The 25,072-nt window shown below is 50.2% G+C and overlaps 2 protein-coding genes across 4 annotated transcripts in view; both read right to left on the reverse strand.

Moving 5' to 3' along the window:
- Positions 1–1,380: 1,380 nt before the first annotated feature.
- LOC149335779 (uncharacterized) lies at positions 1,381–8,161 on the reverse strand. 2 transcript variants are annotated; one of them, XM_089552358.1, is made up of 4 exons: positions 8,002–8,161; positions 7,233–7,299; positions 5,747–6,096; positions 1,381–2,550 (listed from the first exon to the last, which is right to left on the reverse strand). In XM_089552358.1, exons 3-4 carry the CDS (start codon positions 6,020–6,022, stop codon positions 1,471–1,473), a joined length of 1,356 nt encoding a protein of 451 aa, XP_089408484.1. In that variant the 5' UTR covers positions 6,023–6,096; positions 7,233–7,299; positions 8,002–8,161; the 3' UTR covers positions 1,381–1,470. The 2 variants fall into 2 exon arrangements, with proteins under 2 accessions (XP_089408484.1, XP_089408485.1); XM_089552359.1 differs by lacking the exon at positions 7,233–7,299.
- A 2,954-nt stretch (positions 8,162–11,115) lies between these two features.
- The window catches only part of LOC149335780 (cathepsin L1-like), a 56,530-nt gene continuing 42,573 nt past the window's right edge, over positions 11,116–25,072 (reverse strand). The window contains exons 2-4 of one of the 2 annotated variants that reach the window (XM_089552357.1): positions 15,381–15,510; positions 13,121–13,260; positions 11,116–11,248 (exon numbers count right to left, since the gene is read on the reverse strand). In XM_089552357.1, coding sequence (XP_089408483.1) covers positions 11,222–11,248; positions 13,121–13,260; positions 15,381–15,510 — 297 coding nt within the window. In that variant the 3' untranslated portion in view covers positions 11,116–11,221. Of the gene's footprint in view, positions 11,249–13,120; positions 13,261–15,380; positions 15,514–25,072 lie in introns of both variants that reach the window. The other variant, XM_089552356.1, reaches the window with a different exon arrangement.

The following is a 25,072-nucleotide window of genomic DNA, read 5'->3' on the forward strand; positions in this document are numbered from 1 at the left end:
GCCACTGGCAACGAATAAACAATGCCTTCGGTGCACTCCACAGAGGGGGTTCGATGCTTTATCGTGCATCCCTGCTTCTTTTTGGTCGGGTCGGAATTGACTCGTCTCGAGGCAATTGACTCGAGGCAAAGAAACAAAAAGAAAGGAGGCCGGTAGTAGCAATACCGTATATTCACAACGTTTCCCATCGCCTGAAGAGCATAGGTCGAAAAGCTGGCGTGAATGTTGTGATGACTGCTCCTAACAAACTCAAAAGTCTGTGCAGACGAGTCAATTCCGACCCGACCAAAAAGGAGCAGGGATGCACGATAAAGCATCGAACCCCCTTTGTGGAGTGCACCGAAGGCATTGTTTATTCGTTGCCAGTGGCATGTGGTAAACAATACATAGGGCAGACTGGTAGGTGCATGAACGAAAGGCTACTAGAACACAAAACTAATTTCGAGCAAGCTTGCCGGAACCTGGGAATTCATTGCAGAGATTGCCCTTCAACAAGTTGCGCACCTGTTTTCCAGAAATGCAAAGCTTTGGCTAATCACAAAGACCAGTTAGTCAGGGAAATAATCGAGGCAGCTTCGATAGCGAGTCTGCGCGACGATTGTGTCAGCACGCCGTCTGTTGCTTTGACTAAGAAAGAATTTGAAATGTTAAAAATGTGATTATAAATCTCTGTGATTATTTATCTTATGTTTTTTATTGGACGCTTGAACGATATGGTTGTGACGCATTTGTTGTGTTTTTTTTTTGAGGGGGAAGAAGGTATAAGAAGCAGTGTTTCTTCGAAATAAAAACCAGTTGTAAGACAGCGCTTGTCTCTTGTCCTGGTGTTTTGCGCTGTTCCGTCACAAATGAATAACCAACATGCCCAAGCTGCTGTCCTGGCTAATGCAAACACGCTACTACAGAAATAAAATGTCGGCATAATTATCACGGTATTTCCCGTTTATGGGGGATAGCACTAACCTGCTCTAGAGAGGGGCGCCGTGAACTTAACACGCGTAGGATATGCACACAACCTTCGTCTACATCGCGTGCCCGACAGGAGCGGGTCGAGTCGGGCGTCGAAATGAACATGGTCCCCGTGACTTGACGACTTCGCGTTGACACGAATTCGATCTTGGAGAGTGAAGAGGCTGCAGCCAGCCATCGGAGACGCGACGGCGCGCCGATCCCGTGCTTTAGTTCTCCCGTGTAGATAATCCCATTCTCAGGTGTGAAAGGGATCCAGTGTCATCTGCGCAGGGTGCCTGGCAAGTCAACCCACCCCCAACTGTCGACCCGAAAGTCTCTTAGCCCTACCCACAAGCGTTTGGAAGAAAAGTAAACGGAAAGTGGAAGAAAATGGAAAGAAGGTTTATTTTAGTGTGAACGAATTTTTAATCTGGGGTTTGTCAAGAACGATATGACGTAAGGTAATTCAGGTGATTAAGGCACTTTAATGATCGATGCTCTTGTTTTCAAGGACACAATTTAAGAAGGGAAGCGGCGCTGCAACTTGATTAAGAGATCAATTTGAACTTCTCCACTTGGGGTCTTTTTCAAGCCTTGCGACGTCACGTCAACGAGGCACCGCAGGCGCAAGTCCGGAGCGTAGGCCGAGACGGGCAGGTACTCTCGACTTGGTTCCTTCGCTTTTTCGATGACCCACTCTCTCAAGTCCGGTGAACTGAGGTCCTGAGGGCTCAGCGGCCGTACGTCGGGCAGCTTCCACCTGGCAGGCTGAGTTGCCATGGCGTATATGGGAACGAAAGTGGTGTTTTTGAGAACCACGCACCTGATGCACACTCCAGTGTCCTCCCCGCCAACGAAAAGCTGATGCCAGACAACCTTTAAATCCTTGCTCGCCAAGTCACTACCCCATGGTTTGTAAAGAAGGCTGAAGACAACGAGCTCTACGAGGTTTTCGCCGTTGTGAAGAACTGCTTGTGTGTTGGAACCAGAGGCAGCCCTGGACGCCAGTTGTGCCGGGACCCTCTGGCTGGGTGCAACAGGAGGCTGTCGGATCCGTGTGGATGGACCAGCTACATCTCTCCACGCGTCTTGCCCTCCCTGGCTGAGTACTTCAGTCACGGCCACTTTCACTTCATCCAGGGCTGAAAGAAGAGCACTAAATTCAGTGGACTGCTGCGCTGAAGCTCCAGGGCGAGAAGAGGATGGTCCCTTCTGCGACATTGTCGCATGACTCCTTGTCTGCTGGCCGCCAACAAACGATGTGTCTTCTGGAAGCCTAGCGCCAAGGCGGCCCAACGCCTCAGACAGGTCGTTCACTCGGCCTTGTATCGACGTCAGCATGTCGTGGCACCCGCAGGCTGCTGCGTCGAGTGCCGCCATCGTCGGTAGGATGGCTGCAGCGTCCTTTTGGGTCGCAGGGAGCGCTGCAACGCCGCCGCACCCAGCGCCGTAGTGCCTCGGCATGTCCCTGACCAGCACAGCGTCCTGGCACCGAGGACAGGTAGCGGCGTGGAAGGAACAGTTCTTCTCGAAATGATCCAGCAGCTCTCCGACGGGACCCACGTAGTCACATCCATGCTGGGCGTTCCAGCAGCCCACCTTTTAAGAACAAAAAGAAAATGAGCGGCTGCAAGTGTAACTCGTTTGTTACGGCTGGCTTCCCCACTACAAATGTCATGCCGGACATAGGTTCTGGCATTCCTAAACGCGATGTCTTTTGATAAAACAAGTAAAGACTGTCGGCGCTATTTCTGGATCAAAACGCGCGAGCGTAAACTCCCGTAGTCGCACAGTAAAACCACTTGTTCCTAATTCAGCCGAAGATAAATGATGGTTAGGCAACACTCAAATTGTTTGAAGACGCTCAACGTTCTTTCGTACATGGAGCGCTTCTTGCTCTCTAATATAAGGCAATAAAATTTCAAATCATTGCAGGTACGAATCAGAGTAACAAGAAACCTTCACTCGCATCAACTCCATCAGCACAATTACATCCACTGCAGGAGAAAAGACATTCCTTAAGCCTACAATTATTCCTGTCCAGTGCCGGCTCTGGCAATAATGTCGCAGCAACTTTAATAATCTTATCCGTACACCAGTCTTTCTGGCGACTCTCTTGATATGACATTGGTCTGGTACGTGAAAAGTCATGGTTCGAGAACAGGCTGAGGGGAGCCGCATTTCAGCAGAAGCGGAATGCAAGCTTTACTGCGTTCCATAACTACAGCGCAAACGACAGGACAGAGATGAAGAAGGGACACCACACAGCGCTGACTCACAACTGAAGTTTATTGGATGCCAGCAGGTATAAATACCTCCCTGGCGGCCAGAAAGAATGCAGAACTCGCCCAACAAATGCTTTTGTCGTACTGCGTTCTTTATTCAACATAAGACTACACCACAAAAATATCATACCCCTCTGAACATCCTATTGCCGCGAGTCTTTGTAGTGTTTGTTTGTTCATTCTTCAAAGCTGCCGGCAGAACGCTTTATCGCTTTGTTTGTGATGCAAGACGCGCCTATATTTATTTCGATTGATCGTATCCAGGCGAAGCCTATTTTAGGTAGTTCCAGAATGTTCTAGCTTTATCTCGAAAGTTCGGTATCAGCTTTAAAAAGAGCCCGGCCGAGAGCGGCGGGCATTCTGTCCGACGACAGCCGAGCACGCTTGTTACTACGCCGCCGCCGAAGGATCCAGTCCTTTTTGGGCGCAAGTCAGCCCAAATAAGGAGATTTGTTTAGAAGCCACTTTCGCTGTATCCTTGCTCTCTGGACTGCAGTCACCACTACGTGACACTATACAAGGTGATCATACGGCTGCCCACTTACGCCCAAACAGATCATTACGTAACACTTCCTCCCTCTGCTATATCGCATCAAACTCCACCGAGATCCCCAAATTATTTGCATGTCCTATATTTTTATGAGCTAGAGTCCGGCTTATGGCTGCATCCCACACGTTCACCTTCAAGCCCCCGTCCTTGCTGCATTAGCCCTGCAAACGCCATATCGCCCCGTTGTCTGTACCGGTGAGTTTCGGACACATGCTTGCCTCCACCGCTGGTGCAGCAGACTACTCCCCAAACGTGCACCCATGGCGCCTACCTCAACACCCCCCCCCCCCATTATCACCCTCATTCTCCTCCCTGCACACTACGCCGGGCAAATGTTCTTTCAGATATTGCCGAGCCCACAATTGTGTAGGCTACACGGACGACCATGACGCACTCCACTATGTCCAAAATCGTGCCCGATACCGCACAGGACCAGAGGCCTTCGACGTTACCCTCTTATAGCCCCATCCAGCTACCGATACTTCGAAGTGGATCTCTAGTCATTCGGGCATTGTCAGCAGTGAATCGGCTTATCAGTAAGCCCACGACATTCAGAATCAGGCTCCGGAATTCCTCTGGAATAAGCACGCCAACGAGGGTGAGGAATTTGTATAAAAGCGGACTATCTGTAGTTGACTAGAACAAACTCACTAAAGACGCAACTACACAGAACTTATTAGCATCAATTTAAGAGCGCCTAAAATAGTTTACTCTTATTGTTTGCTATTTGTATATCCTGTTATGCACATGTACCCACCGTGCAATGGTCTTGAGGAAAACCGCGGTATGAATAAATAAAAAAAAAATCCGCAGTAATTCTGAATACGCAGGCAGGACAATTTTAGTTTTTTCTCGACTGCCCAGCATCTAACCAAAGTAATTATGCACATATCAGGCGGTTCCTCACACCCTCTACTAAGCGTCATCCAAACCTCAGGGCACCTGAATCACACGCATATCACCCTTTCATGCCTTTGCCAGCACTGCCTCTGCTTAGATTCCCCGTGTCCAAATTTCCCTCTTTCATTTTCCTATGCGCTTGTTTTGAACACTGTGTTTTTGTCCCGTCGCTAATCAAATCCCCTTCCACTTTTATTCGTCTCTCCCCATCCTCCTGGCATAGCTGTCTGGCTTCAGGGCTATCTGATGGCCCTAACAGATCTAACAGTACTACCAGATTGCTTTTATCCGCAAAGCCATCGACTTCTGCCCTTTTTATTGCTCAACAAAACAAAAAGTTTTCTCTCGAAAAGCAAAAAAGGCCGCCCGATTGTTGTGTAAAGTCAATGTGTGTTAATGAACTCCAGGTGGTCGAAATTAGTACCGAGCCCTCCACTATCGCCTCTCATAAATCCCACTGGAGCTTCGAAGCTTTAAACGCCGCATACAAGTAAAAAACCACGAAATATGCGGTGTTAAAACGTTGTAACATTCTTCCAGTGCAAGATGTGACCACTTTTAGCTTTTGCGAGGCGTTAAGGGTAGCATGTAAAAAGTGGGAATGGTCACAGCCAGAACAGACGCGTACTACTCGAGAATGAAGCAGCTAATACCGCTCGAAACAGGCTCTCCAGGAAACGGCGCCGAGCGATTTTTGTAAAGTCGTGATTGATCACTTGTACCTTCTAGCGTGACGTCGTAGGCAGACGAAGGAGGGGGGGGGGGGTGTTCTCGCTTAGAATTTTTGACGATGAATACTCGAAGCTGGAACTTCGTTAGGCCAAGGAACGTGCTGTGCAGTGAAGGGTCTCTACAGTACCTGCCGCCTTTCCATGTGCTTTTGAGGAAAGGATATCCAGGAGACATCCGCCTCGGTCTCCATCCGCGCATTTGGACATTGTCTAGGAACTCAGGCCAAGGAACGTGTTGTGCAGTGCAGGGTATCTAGGGTTTTAGGACGCTGTCTAGGAACTCCGTTAGGCCAATGAAAGTGCTGTGCAGTACAGGATTTCTACAGTACCTGCAGCCTTTCCATGTGAGTGAAGGTTATCCATGAGACGTCCGCGTCGGCCTCGAACGACATCTTGTCCAGGGGACAGGCGGAACGGCCTCCATCCGCGCAGCCGCCGAGGCAGGACTCGCACAGGAAGTGAGTGCATGGCAGCACGGCTATGCTGCGGGGCACGACTCCGCACAGGCGACACACTCGGGTGGTCTGTAGACGCTGCTTGAAGTTAATGGGTCGCCAGTCGACACCCCCGGCGAAGCCGCTTAGACGGTACGTTGCGTCCGGCATGATGGAGCGTTCAGGGCGCACGCCTTGGGAAGCTTTCTGCAGGCTGTTCTCCCTGACGCTCTTATCTACCTCGGCTGCAGGTGTTGCAAGATAAGTCGCAGAAAAAGAGAGAAAGAGAGAGCAATGTATTACAGGTTGCGTTATATTTAGCGGGTTGCGGTTTCCTATCGCCACAGTCCCCGTGCTCGGCTTTCGATGACAGGGTTCTTATTGATAAGCGCACGATAAGGGTGCACGGGGGTTGGTTCATGAACGCTATCAAAACGCCATTTTCTTAGTACTGCTAGAAGGAGGCAGCGAGGTACAGGCGCGGACAAAAGTAAACGGAGCACACAACTGTCTTCGAATATTTTTCACGCGTCACCGAATTGAAACTTTAAGCAGCGGTGCGCGCATTCTGGTAGCGTAGATTGGTGGGATTTCTTGTAGACAAACAACGCTTCTTCATTAGCAATGGAAAAAGCGTGATTGCACTTCGAACCCAATAGCGTGCTCCGTTTACTTATGGCCGCGCCTGTACTTGTATATAGTGTCATTCAATTGGTTTTGTTGGGTTTATTGGGGTTTAACATCCCAAAACCTCTCAAGCTATGAGGGACGCCGTAGTGAAGGGCTCCGGAAATTTCGACCACCTGGCGTTCTTTAACGGGCACTGACATCGCACAGCACACAGGCCTCTAGAATTTCGCCTTCATCGAAATTCGACCACCGCGGCCGGGATCGAACTCGCGTCTTTCGGGGTCAGCAGCCGAGCGCCGTAACCACTGAGCCACCGCGGCGGGGCTCATTCAGTTCACTGCTTCTTTATTCAGGACTCATTTTATCGCTGTTCAAAAATTCGTTTTCGTAAATATTCTACGTGGATTAGCCAGTCTCCTCACATGCAGAAATGGGGGCTCCAGTAGGCGTATCACTAGTGAACTATGTTCAGTTATCATCATGTCTCACCAACTCTGCAAGAAATGTCATTACTTGAAAGCCTTTTACCGAGCGCTGGGAGGTACGTTAAGTTTCTCCGTGTCTCCGATTGCGAATTTACGGGCACTGCAGGGCAGATATTACAGTATGTTTCTAAGCCAGTATAACCCAAGCGCTTATTCATCGCCCTATCTCGGTCGGTTTGGGTCATACGAGGCCGGCAACGTGTACAAAGGGCTCATATATGCCCTGTGCGCAAGTGCATTGTTGCAAAAAAGAAGGGACGACCTACCTTTGAGTTTCCCAGAGGGCGTAGTGCGCGCTGTTGCTTCCCCACACAACTACTTTCAAGTCCTTCCCTGCGGAGAGTGGCACCCAGACAATGGGAAGTGACGCTCGTGCAGTTTCTAACACAATTGCGCCGCAGCTACAATACGCCCTTGCCACTGTGTGACGCGTGCTCGTAGGAGTGGCTAGCACTCTCTCTGGTCGCGTAGTTTCGGTTTCTTCTGTGTGGAGCCAGAAAGTCTTCTGTCAAACGGCGACGAGAATGGCATTTTCAAAAATCTAAAAACTGATATTGGATATTGCTTACGGTAGGCAACAAGCTTCTCAATAAGTGAGCAATGAGAACGAAATATCACGTCTTAGCACTACTTGCTTGCAGTAATGAAATTGTAAATTGCGCTGTTTGACGTCCTGAAGCGATAATTATGGGATATGACTGACCTCGTAGTGGAGTGCTTGGGCTTAATTTAGGCCGCCTGGGGTTCTTTAACGTACCCCTACATGGAAATACGGCCGCCACGGCCAGGATCGAACCGGCGACCAGGTGATCAGCAAGAGAACGCGAAGCCGCTGAGACACCCCGGCGGGTCACTTTCAGAAACCAAACTAGCGCGATTCATGACCTTGCCTGAATGCTCTCGCGAAGTATATATATATATATATCAATCAAATGGTTTCACGTCAACGTCGCGCTACACGTTATGGGAATAACGGATTGGGTTGCTCCGTTTGAATCCGGCCTCATAGTGCATCGAACATGAGAAAATGCTCACTCGTTGCTTCGGTGGCGCAAAACCAATAGGCCTCTCCAACGGCCTGACTGTTCAGCCTCGATGATACCCTCTGCCCGTAACACCAGCTCTTAAGTTCTTCAAAAGCGCACGGCACAGAAAGGGCGCGGCACGGCGGCGCTCTCGGTGTAGACTGTCGTACGCCGGCGGTTTGTGATCACGTGATTCGACGGCTCACCACGTGATGGCGCGCTAGATGCCGGCAGATTGTGCCTCAAGCCGTCGCCAACGTCGCGGGCTTTCGACACGCCTCCTCATTTCTAGCAACGCGTCCTCACGTTTCTTTTTTTTTATATACATGCATGCGTTTCCGCTTCGCCTATGATAACGGGCTCGGTCGCTGCGCTTCCTGCTGTGAACCGACTGGAGGAGCGTATGCGGGTGCCTTCTGTGGCCGTTTATCACGGGCGATGTATGTCTGGGATCAGTTTGAGCACAACTGGACTGGAGACAGCGGCGCGCGCTTTTTTTCTTTTTCGTACGAACAACACTCATTTAACCCCGGCGCCTCTCTCGAGCGGATGTCGCACGTTAGCTTCGGCATCGCGTTTTAGAAGTATTTGGCCTCTTTACCATTCCCCGGCATCGAACAGCAGGCATGCATATATAGCAGTCCTTACTCAGGTAATCTGTGGACAAGCTGTGAAATGGGAACACAGTCATCTTGCAGTTGAGTTGAGTTGTTGTATACTACAGGTGGGATTAGCCCTGCTTATTGTTCCGGCAATTGTTCCGCTTGTATGTTAATAATGTCCAAAAACTGGTCAGATCTGCCCCGCTATGCGCACAGCCCCTTATAATAGTACATGTTCCACTCCCGCAGTCATCATATATGCACAAATTCACTCACAGTAGAACATAATCCACTCCAGAAGTGACCATTTATACACACATTCAGTCACCGTAGAACAGCCGCTACCTCGATGTCATCCGTGTAAAGATCGGCAACGCTTAAAGAAACATGTGGGATTTCCCTTCTTATGTAAAGCGCGGTACTTCCTGCGGGAAATGACTTTATGCTGCAGTTTTTATGGGCGACATATCCAATCAAACATCTCCCGCTTACCAGGCCAGCTTCCGACAGGGCCAATACTGGAAGACGTCTCTTTCTAGAAAAGTTTCAGTTCAGCTAATGGACTTAAAATCCTAGCGCAGTTCCAGTGAAATATAAAAGGCACTTTTCGGTGGATATCAGATCCATGAGGTTGAACACCATCCATATTAGAACGAAAGGAAGTTCGCTGCGAAGGTGGTAATCATGGACCCAAAAGAAAGCACCAGCTGTAGGAAGCTCTTCAGGTCACCAGGCGGCATCGTTGGAACATGTGAACGCGGGGCCCCAAACAAAACATGAAGAAGGTCAGACAAACCTTGATTTTTGAGCTCCTTATTTAGCGCAACGCACACACAACTTCGACAAAAGATACCGACTAGGACACACTCTTGGCCGCAGTAGCTTGTTTTCTTGTCAATTCTGCATACGAGAGTCCACCTTGCCGTCGACTCTGGCTGTGATCTGGTCACCCAGGAACATGGACACTTTTTGCTGGAGGTCGAACAACCGACTCGCACGCAATGGACCTTGGCGTCTTGCTGAACTGAGGTCTTTTAGAGACATTGTTGGGTGACGCAGCAATCTCAGACTCCAACACTGGAAACTCGTCAAATCCTGGCACAGGCTTCTCAGCTGGTGGGCTTTTGGGACCAGCAATGGAGGATATTCGACGGTTCAGAGCGCTCACACGGAAGGGGCAGCCTCCGAAACTGTCTGGATGATCACCACCGCAATTGGCACGAGCAAAACCGGCCTCGTAGGCTTTAAAGTCGTGGTCGCAAACGCACCGCATACAGCGTCGATCCTTTATGCAGACTTTGGCCACATGCCCAAACCATTGGCATTTAAAACACCGTGGAGGAGCTTAAGTGAAATCAGGAACTGCGTGTTTTGTGAACCCCAGATCAATTTTTTTCGGCAGAGCCCGAGTGACGCATCACCATCAGCGATTCACCGCCGCGTTTCTCGGTCAGAGGAAAGGCTGCCGGCACTTGCAGGCGTCGGTACCGAACTTGGGGCAGAGCGGCAGCAGTGTACGCTATAGTTGATTTTTGCTTCCTGACGAGATAGCCCGTCCACGAGACGAGACGACGGGGCGGAGGCGATGCCAGCAACAGAACTCGAGCTGGAGTAGACGGCTACGCGGTTTGCCAGCTCCGCCACTTTGTCCAGGGAACCATTACCTGCGGCTGCCAAGACAACCAGGAGGTTCTGAGGCAAGCGCTGAAGGAACAACTCGCGGAATAGCGTGCTGTCGACGACCTGCTGGCGGTTTCCCAGAAGCTTGTGCATGCGATGGAGGAGCTGAGACGGTCGGCGGTCGTCATGCTCCTCAGAGTGGAGCTACTGCTTCAACCGGCGGCAATCAGAGATGATATTCCGGGCCAGAACAGTAGCCTTGAAGTGTTCTTATGGAATGGAGGGATCATACATAATCAACAAGTCGTCATACTCGTCAGTGAACTCAGAGAAGAGGATCTAAGTGACGTGGAGGTTGTCCACACGTTGCGCATAGAATGTCGGACACAGCCTCCACTAGCGCAATGGCGGCGCTCCGAGGCCAAAATGGCGAGAGCTGAGCGTTGACGCTGGGCGACGTCGATCGCAACCTGTGCACGAGCCGGGCCCTGGGACCTCGTCCCTCTGCATAACACCACATTTCTTTTCCTCGCAGTGCCGCAGATGCAATCCATACGGCTGCTGCTGCTCAACGTTTCTACATAACTGTAAACCATCTTGTGAGCGGTGCCACTGCGTCATCTGATTGCAGGGTCATTAATTATATTTGCTCGCGGGGATTAAAACACGTAATATTATGTTATCAAGTTTCACTAACGAAAAGGGACCGCTGTCTCTCAAGAAATCTGGGACTCAAGGAGCTGTTCATTCGACTAATCGAGTATATCGCAAGCGATGCAAGGAGAGTTTGAACGGCCTCTCCACCGGGCCAGTACAAATATAACGTTTACAAGACGAAAAAAAAGAGAGCATTTATAAAGGCGCGTACCAAATCGGCATGGCAAAGGGAAGTTTTATTTTCGCTTTTAACACACACAATTTTAGAGACCACCATTTCGCTTAAGATGTTTAACGTTGCAATTCTCAATGAATCCTGCATAGCAGGAGTTATCCTTTGTTTTTTCTGCTTCACAAGCGTCTGTACTCTTCGTCAGTCTGAAAAAGGAAGAAGAGGACAATGGATGCGTATAGTTTCTCCTTTACTAAGAGATATTGAGGCGTCTATAGGTACCTGAATGCCGGACGCACATAAGAGCTACCACTCGATAAATTTTTTCTCGCAGTAAGCCATCATGTTGTAACCTCCTATGGCCTAAGATCAAAACTCACAGGCAACAAAATCTACACTGCACTTACATTCAACACCTAGAGGTAATATATGCTATTTTGTAGGCAAAGCTACACATGGCTAGCATAACCGCATTTCGCGGTGCCTGGCACAGACCACTACTGCGCATGCGCCATTACCATGGCAACCAGTGCAACGGCAACCACGGTGCCGCTCGGACTGTCAATAATAAGAAAAGAAAACAAGAAAATTTGGTCCAGGTGGGAATCCAACCCGGGCCGCCGGCTTGCGAGACGGGGACCGTGCCACTAAGACACGACAATACGACGTTTGGAGCTGAATAAAGGCGCGTCTAGTGAATGCGCAGTTCTTAAATGCGTATCTTCAAGATATGTACTAAGGCCCACGTTAGTAATAATGAGCATGTTAATTACATACGTCGTAATCAAGTGTGTACCAAATTTCCTTCGTTTCCTGTAAATTTCCTCCGTGCTTGGCGCGTAGTTGAAGCGCTATCATGCGGCACCCACTGAAAACCCCTCTTGCATTGTACGGCGCTGGCCCAGCAGATGGCGCAGGTGGCGCACCTGCGCACAACTTCCGCGCCGCGTGAAAACGAGGCGAGAATGGTGAAGCGGGAGGCCGAGAGACCCGAAGAACGAGAGGAACGTCTCGGGAAGAGACGCCGCCAAGCTGCTGAACGGCAACGACGGTGTATCGCTACCGAAATGTCAGTAGACGAAGCTGCTTTCGCTACGTGTATCCTGGCCTAGCTGAGCTAAGCGACTGCCAGTTTTTTTCATGGACACATGACTTGCAAAGAACACTAAACAAAGCATGGTCTCATTGGAACTTCTGAATGTGGTTATGCACCGGCATTGGAAAAACTTTCAAGATTACAAATCCTTCTGCGGTTACAGGTGGCTGAACTGACATTTTTCTCAGATCAGGTATACTTCGGAAGATGGCGACGATGGTGTCCTACTTCTAATGCACTTGTGTGATTTTTTGTTTCTATCATTTTGCGCCTGCTACTAAGGCTGTATTTAACATCAGTTACCTGGCAGTTCTAGCTCGGCACAACATCATAGCTTGGAGTAGGTGACTGACAGCTATGATGCATAGCATTTGAAATGTCCGCTCCGTAGTCTCCCTGGTAGTCTACCGATAGGACCACTAAAGTGGTGCCCCGCCGCGGTGGCTCAGTGGTTACGGTGCTCGGCTGCTGACCCGAAAGACGCGGGTTCGATCCCTGCCGCGGCCGCTAATTTTCTTGAAGGCGAAATTCTAGAGGCCCGTGTGCTGTGCAATGTCAGTGCACGTTAAAGAACCCCAGGTGGTCGAAATTTCCGGAGCCCTTCACTACGGCGTCTCTCGTAGCCTCAGTCGCTTTGGGACGTTAACCCCATAAACCAAACCAAACCAAACCAAACTAAAGTGGCATCTGTGCGAACAGTTGAAAATGTTTTCAGGCGTATTTGACCGGAGAAGAGCAGTTTCCATCATATGGCTACTATATACTATCAGTGATTTCGACGAAGGATACGGCTATCGAGCTCACTCGAAGATAACGGCGGAATCGATTTCATTAACTGGTGCCTTCGAACTCTGGCGGGTTGATGTAGGAACTCTCCAAAATGGCGCCACATCTAGAACTTCGTTATATGTATACCCTCACTGCGGTCAGCTCTTAAAGGATCTTGTATTTTGTTCACGAGGCTGGGTGATCTTGAACTCACCCAGTCGGCAAAATTGTTGATGCCAACTTCGTTTGATACTTCGCCTTTTCTGTATCTTTCATTCTCTTCATTGATGAAACGTAAGTTCTTTTCGAACACCTTCATCCTCCACCGGTCCTCGTCCGCAGAGTAGTGCCGATCTGCAAGAAATACATACCACAGGCAATTCACAGAATCCGTAGTGCGGCCATTTTCCAGTCAAGGTAAATTTCCATTCTTCATTCCATTCTGTCCTATCTGTTGATATTGTGAGCAGTGTATGCGCCTTCGTTCCTTTCACCTGTTTTATCTGCGGCTTCATCCTTTTTCACCCGTGAATACTCATCGTCATCGCTTGGGCTGTTTCCTCGGGGCCCGTCTCTGGCTACGGGTCGGAATAAACCTCCATGAATGCTGTCTTACCGTATTATTCATTCATAAGAATAGTATATAAAATTAGATATAAAGGAAGTACTGGAACATGAGAATCGAAAATAACTGCAATGTCACATCTCATGATAAGTAAAGCGGTAGTGCCTAAGGCAAGGATATAAGTTAAGGCAAAAATATGAAAAAAAGTTAGGCAGCGGTTAAACCGTGCCAAAGCAAGTTTCACGTAGCAAAAGATAGCTACATAAACATGATTAAACATGGTTTATCTCCCCACCACTTCACAGCCGCAAATTCGTCTTCATTGATTGGCTTGATGAAGACAAAGACTGATCGATGGTCAGTAGCCCACAGCTCTGGTTATATATATATGTCCCAGACCTGACATACCAACTGTTAATTTAATCACGTGACATAACGTGATTACGACGTGGCTTTCTTACTGCTTCTGGCGACAACCTGCAATGTAAAATTCCATGTAAGAGTTCAAGATCAGAGTTCAAGATCAAATGTCAAGGTCAGAGGTCAAGGCAAAGATTTATGATCAAAGGTCATGGTCAAAGTTCAAGGTCAAAAGTGGTTCAGGAAGTGGACCACGCATGGTTAAGTATATGAGCATAGCAACACTAGCCATGACTGATCTCAAGGTCGTTTCAAGGTCATTCGGAGGCTCACGGCAAAATGCGTCCCAGCTATAGTAGTATAGCTTTCGCTAAGAAACATTAGCGGTGGATGTACAAACTGTGGGCTGTGCGATGTCAGTGAACGTTAAAAATCCCCATCTTTAAGCTCAGTTCCAAGCTGTTCTTCATTAGCAGCCAGAAAGCATCTCTAGCCCCCCCCCCCCCCCCTTTTCTCTGTTTTTTTTTCTTTCTTCCCCCATTCTTTGTTTCCGCTTTGGATTATACTCCTGTTCACTCAAATGTATACTTTGTTCTAGGCATTTTGATTCCTGTGTTTCTCTCTTTCCTCTTTTTGTTACGGCTGTCTGATGAAGTTTATTTTGGACCGTCGACTAGCCCTACGGCTATCGGTCCATATATTTCAGTATGTATTCCTCTGTGTGTGAATATATATTGCTTTGAACTGAACTGAACTGAAGTTATTCCGGAGTGCAGGCCTCTTCCGGTTTTGCTGTCCCGTTTGCCCAACGGCGCAGCTCCGTAGGCCCCAGCTGTGGCTCCGCTTGTCCTTGGGTTCCAGCGGCTTCAGCCACCACCTGCATCGCCCAGGGGCCCTTCGACGCTGACACTACCGTCAACCGCAACACCCGGAGGCTCCTCCGACGCCAACGCAGATGCCAGTATACTTTGCGACACGCAGTTGGTCCTGTGACGCCGACGCCTTCCAAACTTGCGACGCATTCAACACCCAGAGAAAGTAGCGCTCAAGCTTCTCAAAGCTCGCCCACAAGACATCGAACGCTGTCAGCGAAAACCATGAAAGCTGTGGCGCTGGTTTCTTGATTTTGTGCGGCTTGGGGTTTGCCTAATGGTGTCTATTTTATCCTTTCACGCAGCGTTAAAATAACAGAGTGTTTTCGTGGGTTTTGAAACTTTTGATCATAGGCTTTGTGTTCTAGCGTCTCAAGTGGTTTAGAGTGTATTGAATATGTGTTTGTGTTGCTCCCCCGTTTGCAATGTTCCTTGAATCAGCATGAACGTTCTCCTCTGAAATTCTTGATAAAAAAAAACTTTATAAAAGCTGGTTTTAGATGATATTTGCTTATCCGAAATTATCTGGAACATCCTCTTGTAGGCTGCATTATTTCCGTTAGTGTGAATCGAGTTTTACACAACATATGGAACTGCAAGCTCTAACCGGCGTGTCATGCCGCAAAGCTTGTTGCACTGGTGATAAAGAAACACACAAACGATATGTCATGACTTACTGTATTCTTTCTTGAAGGTTTCCCACTTATTCTCCAGGGTGTCGTTGGATTCATAATACGATCTGTCAGCAAATGCAAGCACGGTGGGCAGCAAGATCCACAGTAAGATCATGTTGGCAAGAATCGGGACCTGCTAATAACAAAGGCGAAAGGCGAGGTCTGATGAGTTTTTTTTTATGGCGTGGCCATGAAATGCTACAGCCGCGGCAACGAAGGAAACAGATTTCATTGGTTTAATGGTTTAAACCGGGCAAGAAAGGAAAGCACATTTTTCAAAAGCAAACAGGCTGCATGACTTGTTTTCCATTGTTCTGCTTGGCTTAAGAACGAGTTGCCATTTTACAGTCTCCGTCTGTTTTGTAAAGAAGAAACGAGCGGGCGTTAAACGTGGCCTACACCAGGAGATTTAGAGAAACTTTAAAATCTGTGTGTTCGTTTCGTCGACTTTATTACAGCAATCATAAATCTAGTGTCTCGCCCGATATGTCACAAAAGCTTTGTTAATACTCGGCTTTGCACTCGGTTTCGTGAAAAGAACAGATTTTTTTTTATAATTTTCGCGCAGGGCTGAACGCAAGCAATTTCTAGAAAGCAAAAAGAAAACACAGCCTTACAGTGCATGACTTAGCGTTACAAACAAGTAAAAAAATTGTTGTGGTTTAGCTCTGGTTAAACCAGGAGGATTGCGAAAGCAACATCTGCGCGTAGCCATATATTGTTTCGTGAGCTACATTGCCCACAGTGTCGCCGTTTCGCGTGCTCATGCACGGCCATACTGCGCATGCGCGAGGAGCAAGTGACGTCAATACGCACAGCTGGCGTGTCGACGGCCCCGGCACGGTAGCTGTGCGCCGCAACTGCGCATCGGAGAGGAGAGAGAGAGAGGTGATGGAGAGCGCGCGGCAGCGGCGGCGGCCCCGGCATGCTAGCTATGCGCTGCTACTGCGCATGCGCAACTGGCGAGCGCGGCGGTGGCACCTCTGAGTCACCCGCGCAGCGACGGCGGCGGCGCGCCAGCTGTGCCCCGCGTGACGTCACTACTCCTCGCGCATGCGCAGTACGGCCTTCCCTCGGCTCTGCGAAATGGCTCGGAGACTCGCGTAGTGTTGCTTTCGCAACAATATTCTTGTGCATGAGCACTCGTGCCGATCAGTGAAACAATGAAGCAACTGTTTTGCGCTGCCATTGGGGGGGGGGGGGGGGGGGGGGGAGAGCCCGGACGGAAGTACGCCTAAACAGGCAATGCTAAAATCCTTGGTCTCAATTTCGATACCAGACAAGTGCCCGTTTGTAGGGCCTGTCCAAGGCAACCTTGATTTCTGAAGGCAGTTAAATGAAGCACACATTTGTTCTCAATATCAATTTGGTACGACATAAAATGTAATGCTTCGTTCTCAGGAGGAAACTACTCAATCTGTCCTTCCCCCTGACGATGTAGTTTTCTTTTCTGTAAATAGCATGAAAAACAGCAAAGTATAAGGCCTGAACGGCAATCAGAGAAAGCATGGGAAGCAAGCCCTCGATATTTTGTGAAGGGGTATTACGTTTATTTTTAAATTATACTTGCGAAATAAAATCTTTTGCGAAGGTAGAGACACGAGTAGCATGTAGATTTGAACATAGAGATACTGGTTGAGTTAATACATTGACCAATTTTTGTGCTCCTTGCACTTTCGAGAAGTTGTGAAAATGTCCCTCTTCTGAGTGTTTTTACATTTTCATTAGTATAGGCTAGGGCCAATCATTTTTAGTTTTATTTTTCGGTAGTTAGTCAGGGCGAAATTTTTTAATTTCCGATTTCCTACCAATCGGGGTCATTGAAAAGAAAGCTAAAAAATCACGTTTCCTCTTGTATTTCCGGACTGAAAAACTTTTATTCTCTGAAAAAATTGTTTACTACTACAGGTTTTCTTTGGTGCGGCATGAATTGACGTGCTATATTGCTAATAACTTTCTTACATGATGCATAAATGGAGTGTTGAAAGGAGCAACTGTTTACAGATCACATTTTTCCGTAAATAATATTCCGTCGAATGCATTACCGTCCCCTTGGGCAACCATTTAGCTACGGGGGTAGACCTGCGTGACTTTATTTTTAGACTGCGAAAACGTTCATTACGTTCAAATCGGCCATTTTAATCCACAAACGTGCTTGAAGTAGCATGTCTTTAGCGCGAGTTTCAGAGAGGTGTCTTCGCTGGACATTGGGCTAAAAATACTAGACACTAAACTGAAGCAACAAGGCAGTCTTGCTGGGCTAGTTTGTGCGTTATTGTTTTGTTACTGCGCTTAAAGCATACGCTGTAACGAGGCAAGAAGTATAAAGAAGCACCGATATAGGCGTGAGACTGGCGCAGACTAGCATCTCGTTTATTTTAGGAAAAAACAGACAGGAGTATGTAGAAAAGAGCACAGGTGTGCAAATAGCAATGTTTGGAAAGCACACCGAAAACAACGGAATAGTTTTGCTGCCGAACTGAATACGAAAAGTGACGTTAAAAAGCAAATCGAATATGAATCGAAGATAAATGTGATTATTCACTCCTTGTGCAATTCATACAAAGTGGTAATTAATGTGAAACTTCATCGCAATTGTCTGTCAGTTACTTTTTCTTTACTTTTGAATGAGTTCTCTTCCAGCGATACAACAATTACATTATCAGTTTTCAATTGATCAACATGATAAATTAAAATACAAATAGAAACATTAACATTTGCTACCTGGTTTCGGTGACTGTTAGCTTCCTTCACATGTAAATGACCCTTGTTATTTCCTTTTGTGGTGGACACATGCCACTTTCGGACATTTCCATAAAGTAGTACCTCTGGTAGCATGATGCAATGGGCATTTTTGACATTTTAGTCTGCCCTTCCCCCAGTGCGTGTAAATGCTGTTATATTGTTAATATATCGCGCAACACGTTAAAACAATTCTTTGAATGTCTGTTAAATTCATTCTTTAGTTATATCTATTCTATAATTTCAGTATTTCGTTTTCGTTTAATGTTTTTTGTTTGGTGTGAAAAGTTTTTTTTTTTTCATGCGTTTGAAACTGTATGCGGTGCTCTGTATGCCTACACCTGATAGTGTATTTGCTTTCGTATACTGCAGACACCTTACTGTGGTGTTGGACCCTATGCGAGAGTAATTCCTCTGACACCAGCGCTAACAGGTCTTCCGGGATGCCTACCCGTTTAAGCTCTCTGCCCGCCACTGTGGTCTGGAGCTTGGACTTTTGTGATGTGAGGACTCCGCAACGTTATTGATCGAAAGTATTATGCAGATCGTGACAACAGGAGATTCCGGAAAGGTGTGGTTCGGTGGCATTTAAGTAGCAGTAAATATACTGTAGTGTAGGACGTCTACGAAGGCGCTGCGTCGCGAACGGCTAGCGGTACGTCTCGGTTCAGTTCGAAGGCAGCGATCAGTCTCAGCGGCAGCGATCAGCGCACACGCACGAGCATCGGCGCCGCTGTCTTCGTCCTCTTCGTTCTTACGCTAGCCACCCAAGGTTCGGGAGCCGAAGGCCTGTCTTACAACTTCCCCCGGGCGAAAAGGCGCCATCCTGGCGGCCTAGGGAGATGTGACGACGGCGGGGTCGTAGTATGGTTTGAGGCGGTCGGCGTGGACAATTTCACGGCCTCGGCGACGATGATCAGTAGACGGTGTAAGGGGTTCGATGAGGTAATTGACGGGGGATGTCTGTTTAAGAATGCGGTAGGGGCCCTGGTACTTGCTGAGAAGTTTGGAGGAAAGGCCGGGACTTGAGGAAGGAACCCAGAGCCAGACCAATGAGTCAGGAAGATAGGTGGGAAGTAGTGCAGAGGGATCACGGGTGCTTTTCTGCTGCTGCTGGGAGTGTGAAGTGAAAGACCGGGCAAGCTGGCGGCATTCTTCGGCATAAGTGGCGGCTTGCGAAAGAGGCTTAAATTCAGAAGCATCAGGGCGGTAAGGGAGAATGGTGTCCATTGTGCAAGAAGGCTCACGGCCGTAGAGGAGAAAGTATGGAGAGAATCCGGTGGTGGCTTGAGTAGCGGAGTTATAAGCATAGGTGACGAAAGGTAGAACGCGGTCCCAGTTGCAGTGATCGGAAGCCACATACATGGCCAGCATGTCGCCAAGAGTGCGGTTAAAACGCTCAACCAGGCCATTTGTCTGCGGATGGTAGGCAGAGGTGGTGCGGTGAACGATGTTGCATTCCCGAAGGAGAGCTTCGACAACTTCAGATAGAAAGGCTGGACCTCTATCACTCAGCAACTCTTTGGGAGCACCATGGCGAAGAACGAGGCGATGGAGGACGAAGGATGCAATGTCGTGGGCTGTACCAGATGGCAAAGGGGATGTTTCAGCGTACCGGGTAAGATGATCGATGGCGACGATGATCCAGCGGTTGCCGGCTGATGTGCTGGGAAGAGGGCCGTAGAGGTCGATGCCAACACGTTCGAAGGGCTGCGCTGGGCAAGGCAGCGGTTGCAAAGGAGCGGCGGGTTGGCGAGGTGGGTTTTTTCGGCGCTGGCATGCGGGGCACGACTGAACGAACTTGCGCACATAACGGTACATCCCACGCCAGTAGTACCGATGTCGTAGGCGGGTGAAGGTCTTCAAGAAGCCGGCATGAGCACACTGGGGATCATCGTGGTAGGAAGAGCAAATGAAGGAGCGCAGATGGGTCGGAATGACAAGCAGCCACTTGCGACCATCCGGAAGGTAGTTCCGACGGTAAAGCAGCTCGTCTCTGATGGCGAAATGGTGGGACTGACGGCGCAGAGCACGGGAAGGAGGTCGAGGTGATTGGCCAGATAAGAAATCCAAGAGGCAAGCGATCCATGGGTCTTTGCGTTGCTCGGAAGCCATATCAGCGGGCTCAAACGTCAAAGAATACAGGGCGCAGAGAGAAGACGCTGCCTCAGACGGCAGAGGGGAACGTGAGAGGGCATCAGCATCCGCATGTTTACGGCCGGAACGATAGACCACGCGGATGTCGTACTCTTGAAGCCGCAGAGCCCAGCGTGCCAGTCGACCAGAGGGATCTTTCAAAGACGACAACCAGCAGAGGGCGTGGTGATCGGTGACAACGTCAAAAGGGCGCCCGTACAAGTAAGGGCGGAATTTGACTATCGCCCACAGGATGGCTAAACACTCCTTCTCAGTGACAGAATAGTTCGCTTCAGCTTTTGTGAGTGTCCGGCTGGCGTAAGCGACAACATATTCGTCAAAGCCAGGCTTGCGCTGCGCGAGGACTGCACCGAGGCCGACGCCGCTGGCATCGGTGTGGAGTTCCGTCGGAGAACGAGGGTCGAAATGGCGCAGAATTGGCGGTGTGGTCAAGAGGCGACGGAGTTCCGTAAAGGCGTCATCACAGGCTGGCGACCAGGCCGAGAGGTCGTGGCCGGAAAGGAGCTTGGTCAGAGGGTCGATGATAGTGGCGAAGTTGCGGACAAAGCGGCGAAAATAGGAGCAGAGGCCTACGAAGCTGCGGAGGTCTTTTACAGAAGTCGGTTTCGGAAATTCTGCTACAGCTCGTAACTTTGCCGGGTCCGGGAGAACGCCATCCTTGGACACGACATGTCCGAGAATGGTAAGCTGCCGAGCTCCGAAGCGGCACTTTTTTAAATTGAGTTGGAGGCCAGCGTCGGCCAGGCAGCGAAGAACAGTCTCAAGGCGCTGGAGGTGAGACGAAAAATCTGGAGAAAATATCACAACGTCATCCAAGTAACAAAGGCATATGTGCCACTTAAGCCCGCGGAGTAGGTTGTCCATCATGCGCTCGAATGTGGCAGGGGCATTGCAGAGGCCGAAGGGCATGACATTAAATTCATAAAGCCCGTCGGGTGTGACGAATGCAGTTTTTGGGCGATCGGCCTCTGCCATCGGCACCTGCCAGTAACCAGAGCGCAAGTCCAATGAAGAGAAGAACTCAGCGCCCTGCAGGCAGTCGAGGGCGTCGTCGATACGAGGGAGAGGGTAAACGTCCTTGCGTGTAATCTTGTTCAGACGACGGTAATCAACGCAGAACCGGATGGAACCGTCTTTTTTCTTGACAAGGACCACCGGCGATGCCCACGGGCTTTGCGACGGCTGTATCACGTGGCGCTTGAGCATGTCGGTAACCTGTTCGTCAATGATGCGGCGCTCAGCGGCTGACACACGGTACGGACGTTGGCGCAAAGGGGCATGTGGGCCAGTGTCAATACAGTGGGTGACGGTGGTTGCGCGGCCCAATGATGTTTGCTGGTAATCAAACGAAGCTGCAAAACGGTGCAGGACGGCGGCAAGTTGGGCCCTTTGGGTATGCGTCAGGGTGGCGTCGATGGAGCGGTGAAAAACATCGAGAGGAGACGGATTGGCGATGGAAACAGGCGTAATGGCGCTGACGTGAAGGTCGGCCGAGCTGTCGACGAGGGGGTATGCTGAGGAGGGATCTAGCACGGCAACACTACCAAGCGATTGGCCACGGAGCAAAGTGGTAGGGCAGGAGAACGGGTTAGACACATATATAGCGCTGGAGCCACGAATAATTGTCAGCACGGCATGAGGCAGCAAAACAGATTTCTGGTCAGCGCATCGTAAAGAGGGCGTATATGCGACAGTTGCGTCGGAGAGAGCAGCACAAGAAAGAGGGACGAGCACTGAAGAAAAGGACGGAACGTCAGTGTCCTGTGAGACGAACACAGTAGCGGCAGCAGCGTCGGGCACGTCCAAGGGAGCGTCACTGAAGGGCGATAACTCAAGCTGAGCACGGGCGCAGTCAATAACAGCGTGATGAGTGGAAAGGAAGTCCCAACCAAGGATGACGTCGTGAGATGAGCGGGCGAGGACGATGAACTCTATTGTGTAGGGGACGTTCTCGATAAGCAGGCGGGCGGTGCAGGCGGCTAATGGTCGAATGTCCTGAGCGCTGGCGGTTCGGAGAGAAACGGCGGGAAGAGGCGTCGTCACTTTTTTGAGTCTGCGACAGAGTGTGTGGCTAAGAACAGAAACGGCTGCGCCCGTGTCAACAAGTGCTTCGACGGCGACTCCCTCAACGAACACGGGGATAATGTTGGCTGGCACGGATACAGGGCTTGAGCGAGTCGCTGGCGGCGCAGTTCTTGCCTCCGGAACTGCGGCCGTTAGTTTTCCGCTTGCGGAGCGGGTGGGCGGCGGAGCATCGGAGAGCGGGAACGTCGGCCAGGGGACGGCGAGCGGTGAGAGCGGAAACGGTAGCTAGACGAAGATGGATCGGGAGGCGGCTCATGTGACACAGGCGAGGAGGCGGGGGATAGATCGTAAGTCGGCTCACGCCTATAAGTATACCGACGATAGTCGCGACTGCGGCACAAGCGAGCCACGTGGCCAGCGACTCCGCAGGCGTAGCAAATTGGGCGGTTGTCTTGCGTACGCCAGGGGTTGAGAGGCTGCGGCTGTGGTCTTGGGCGGGCAACCGGACGATAAACGGTTGGTGCAGGTCGCTGGGGCTCTAACAGGTGATGGGGCGGCCCGTAGGCAGGAGCAGCAGGCGAAGACCGCGGTCGCGCCACAGCATCCGCGTACGTTAACGGAGCCGTGATCAGCGGCTGCTGAGGTGGTGGAGGAGAGGGCAGTACCTCGGCGACCTGCTCCTGTATGACACGCTGGATGTTGGGAGTGAGCGGCGGCGCAGGAGTAGGTGGGCTGGTCGACAAGCACAGCTGGCGGGCGACTTCCTCACGGACGAACTTCTGAATGTGCTGGAGGAGCGACTGATGGTCCAGAGCACCGTCCCGGGAAAGAGCCAAGCTGGAAATATTTGCCTCTTGAAAGCCGGCTCGGCGGGTCGAAAGGCGCTGTTTGCGCAGCTCATCGAAGCTTTGGCAGTGGCTTATCACGTCGGAGACAGACTGGGGATTCTTCGCGACGAGCATCTGAAAGGCGTCATCATCAATGCCTTTCAGAATATTTCGGATCTTGTCTGCCTCGCTCATGGAAGCGTTGATGCGTTTGCAGAGATCGACTACATCTTCGATGTAGCTGGTAAAGTTTTCGCCGCTCTGTTGTGCCCGACTGCGCAAGCGTTGCTCGGCACGAAGCTTACGCACAGCGGGACGGCCGAAGACCTCCGTCAGATTGGTTTTCAGATCCGCCCAGCTGGAGATGTCCGCTTCGTGGTTGCGGAACCATAGATTGGCAACGTCGCTTAAATAAAATATAATGTTGGTAAGCTTGACGCTGTCGTCCCACTTGTTATACGCGCTTACGCGTTCATAGGTCGCCAACCAATCCTCCACGTCGGTGTCATCCGTGCCGCTGAAGATCGCGGGGTCCCGCTGACGGACGGCACCAGAACAGATGACTGCAGGGCCAGCAGGCTGGGCAGGTTGGGCCGGGAGGTCGGACACCGTGGTAGAGCCTGGAAGTCTTGGCATGGTGCCGTATCTCGATAGTGAGAGCAGACAGCACCTCCACCAAGTGTAGTGTAGGACGTCTACGAAGGCGCTGCGTCGCGAACGGCTAGCGGTACGTCTCGGTTCAGTTCGAAGGCAGCGATCAGTCTCAGCGGCAGCGATCAGCGCACACGCACGAGCATCGGCGCCGCTGTCTTCGTCCTCTTCGTTCTTACGCTAGCCACCCAAGGTTCGGGAGCCGAAGGCCTGTCTTACAATACTGTGATCGCCTCGTAGTGAAGTTAATTTTGTCGTCGTAAACTTCCGAGCTGCGCAACATATGGCTCTTAACTGGCGGGCTCAGCCGCAAATCTTGTTACACTGTGACAAAAAATATACAAAGCAGAAGAAAGGAAGAAGCAAATACTTTCTTATAGCTAAGCAGAACGTGTTGTCGGACTAGTTGGTTCAATACTGCGGACATGGTAGTCTGAACACACACACACACACACACACACACACACACACACACACACACACACACACACACACACACGCGCGCGCACGCACGCACGCACGCACGCACACACACACACACACGCACGCACACACACACACACACACACACACACACACACACACACACACACACACACACACACACACACACACACACACACACACACACACAGCCCCGCCGCGGTGGCTCAGTGGTTACGGCGCTCGGCTGCTGACCCGAAAGACGCGGGTTCGATCCCGGCCGCGGCGGCTGAATTTCTTGAAGGCGAAATTCTAGAGGCCCGTGTGCTGTGCGATGTCCGTGCACGTTAAAGAACCCCAGGTGGTCGAAATTTCCGGAGCCCTTCACTACGGCGTCTCTCATGGCCTCAGTTGCTTTGGGACGTTAAACCCCAACCAAACCAAACCACGCACGCACGCACACGCACGCACGCACGCGCACGCACACACGCACGCACGCACGCACGCACGCACACACACGAACACACACACACACGAACACACACACACACGCACGCACGCACACACACACACACGCACGCACACACACACACACACACAGAGACCAGGGTACGGAACGAGTGCAATAGCTTGTAGGCTTCCTATTCTTTTTGGAGCGAATTATCAGACATCAAATAATACGGTAGAAGAAGCGACAGGGCTGCGGCTGCTGGCAACAATAGCCGAATTGAAATTATGTTGAAAAGAGGTGGAACTCGTAAGTAATAAAGACAAAATAAAGCAATTCTCGTCTTGACACGCAGAAAAAGGACCGGTGTGTGGAGTGAGCCTGCAAAGCAGTTGCTGCAGCTGGTGAGGTCTCTTTTATTT

The sequence above is a fragment of the Amblyomma mixtum genome, chromosome 7, assembly GCF_055824585.1.
Source record: "Amblyomma mixtum isolate Tamu chromosome 7, ASM5582458v1, whole genome shotgun sequence".
NCBI lineage: Eukaryota > Metazoa > Arthropoda > Arachnida > Ixodida > Ixodidae > Amblyomma > Amblyomma mixtum.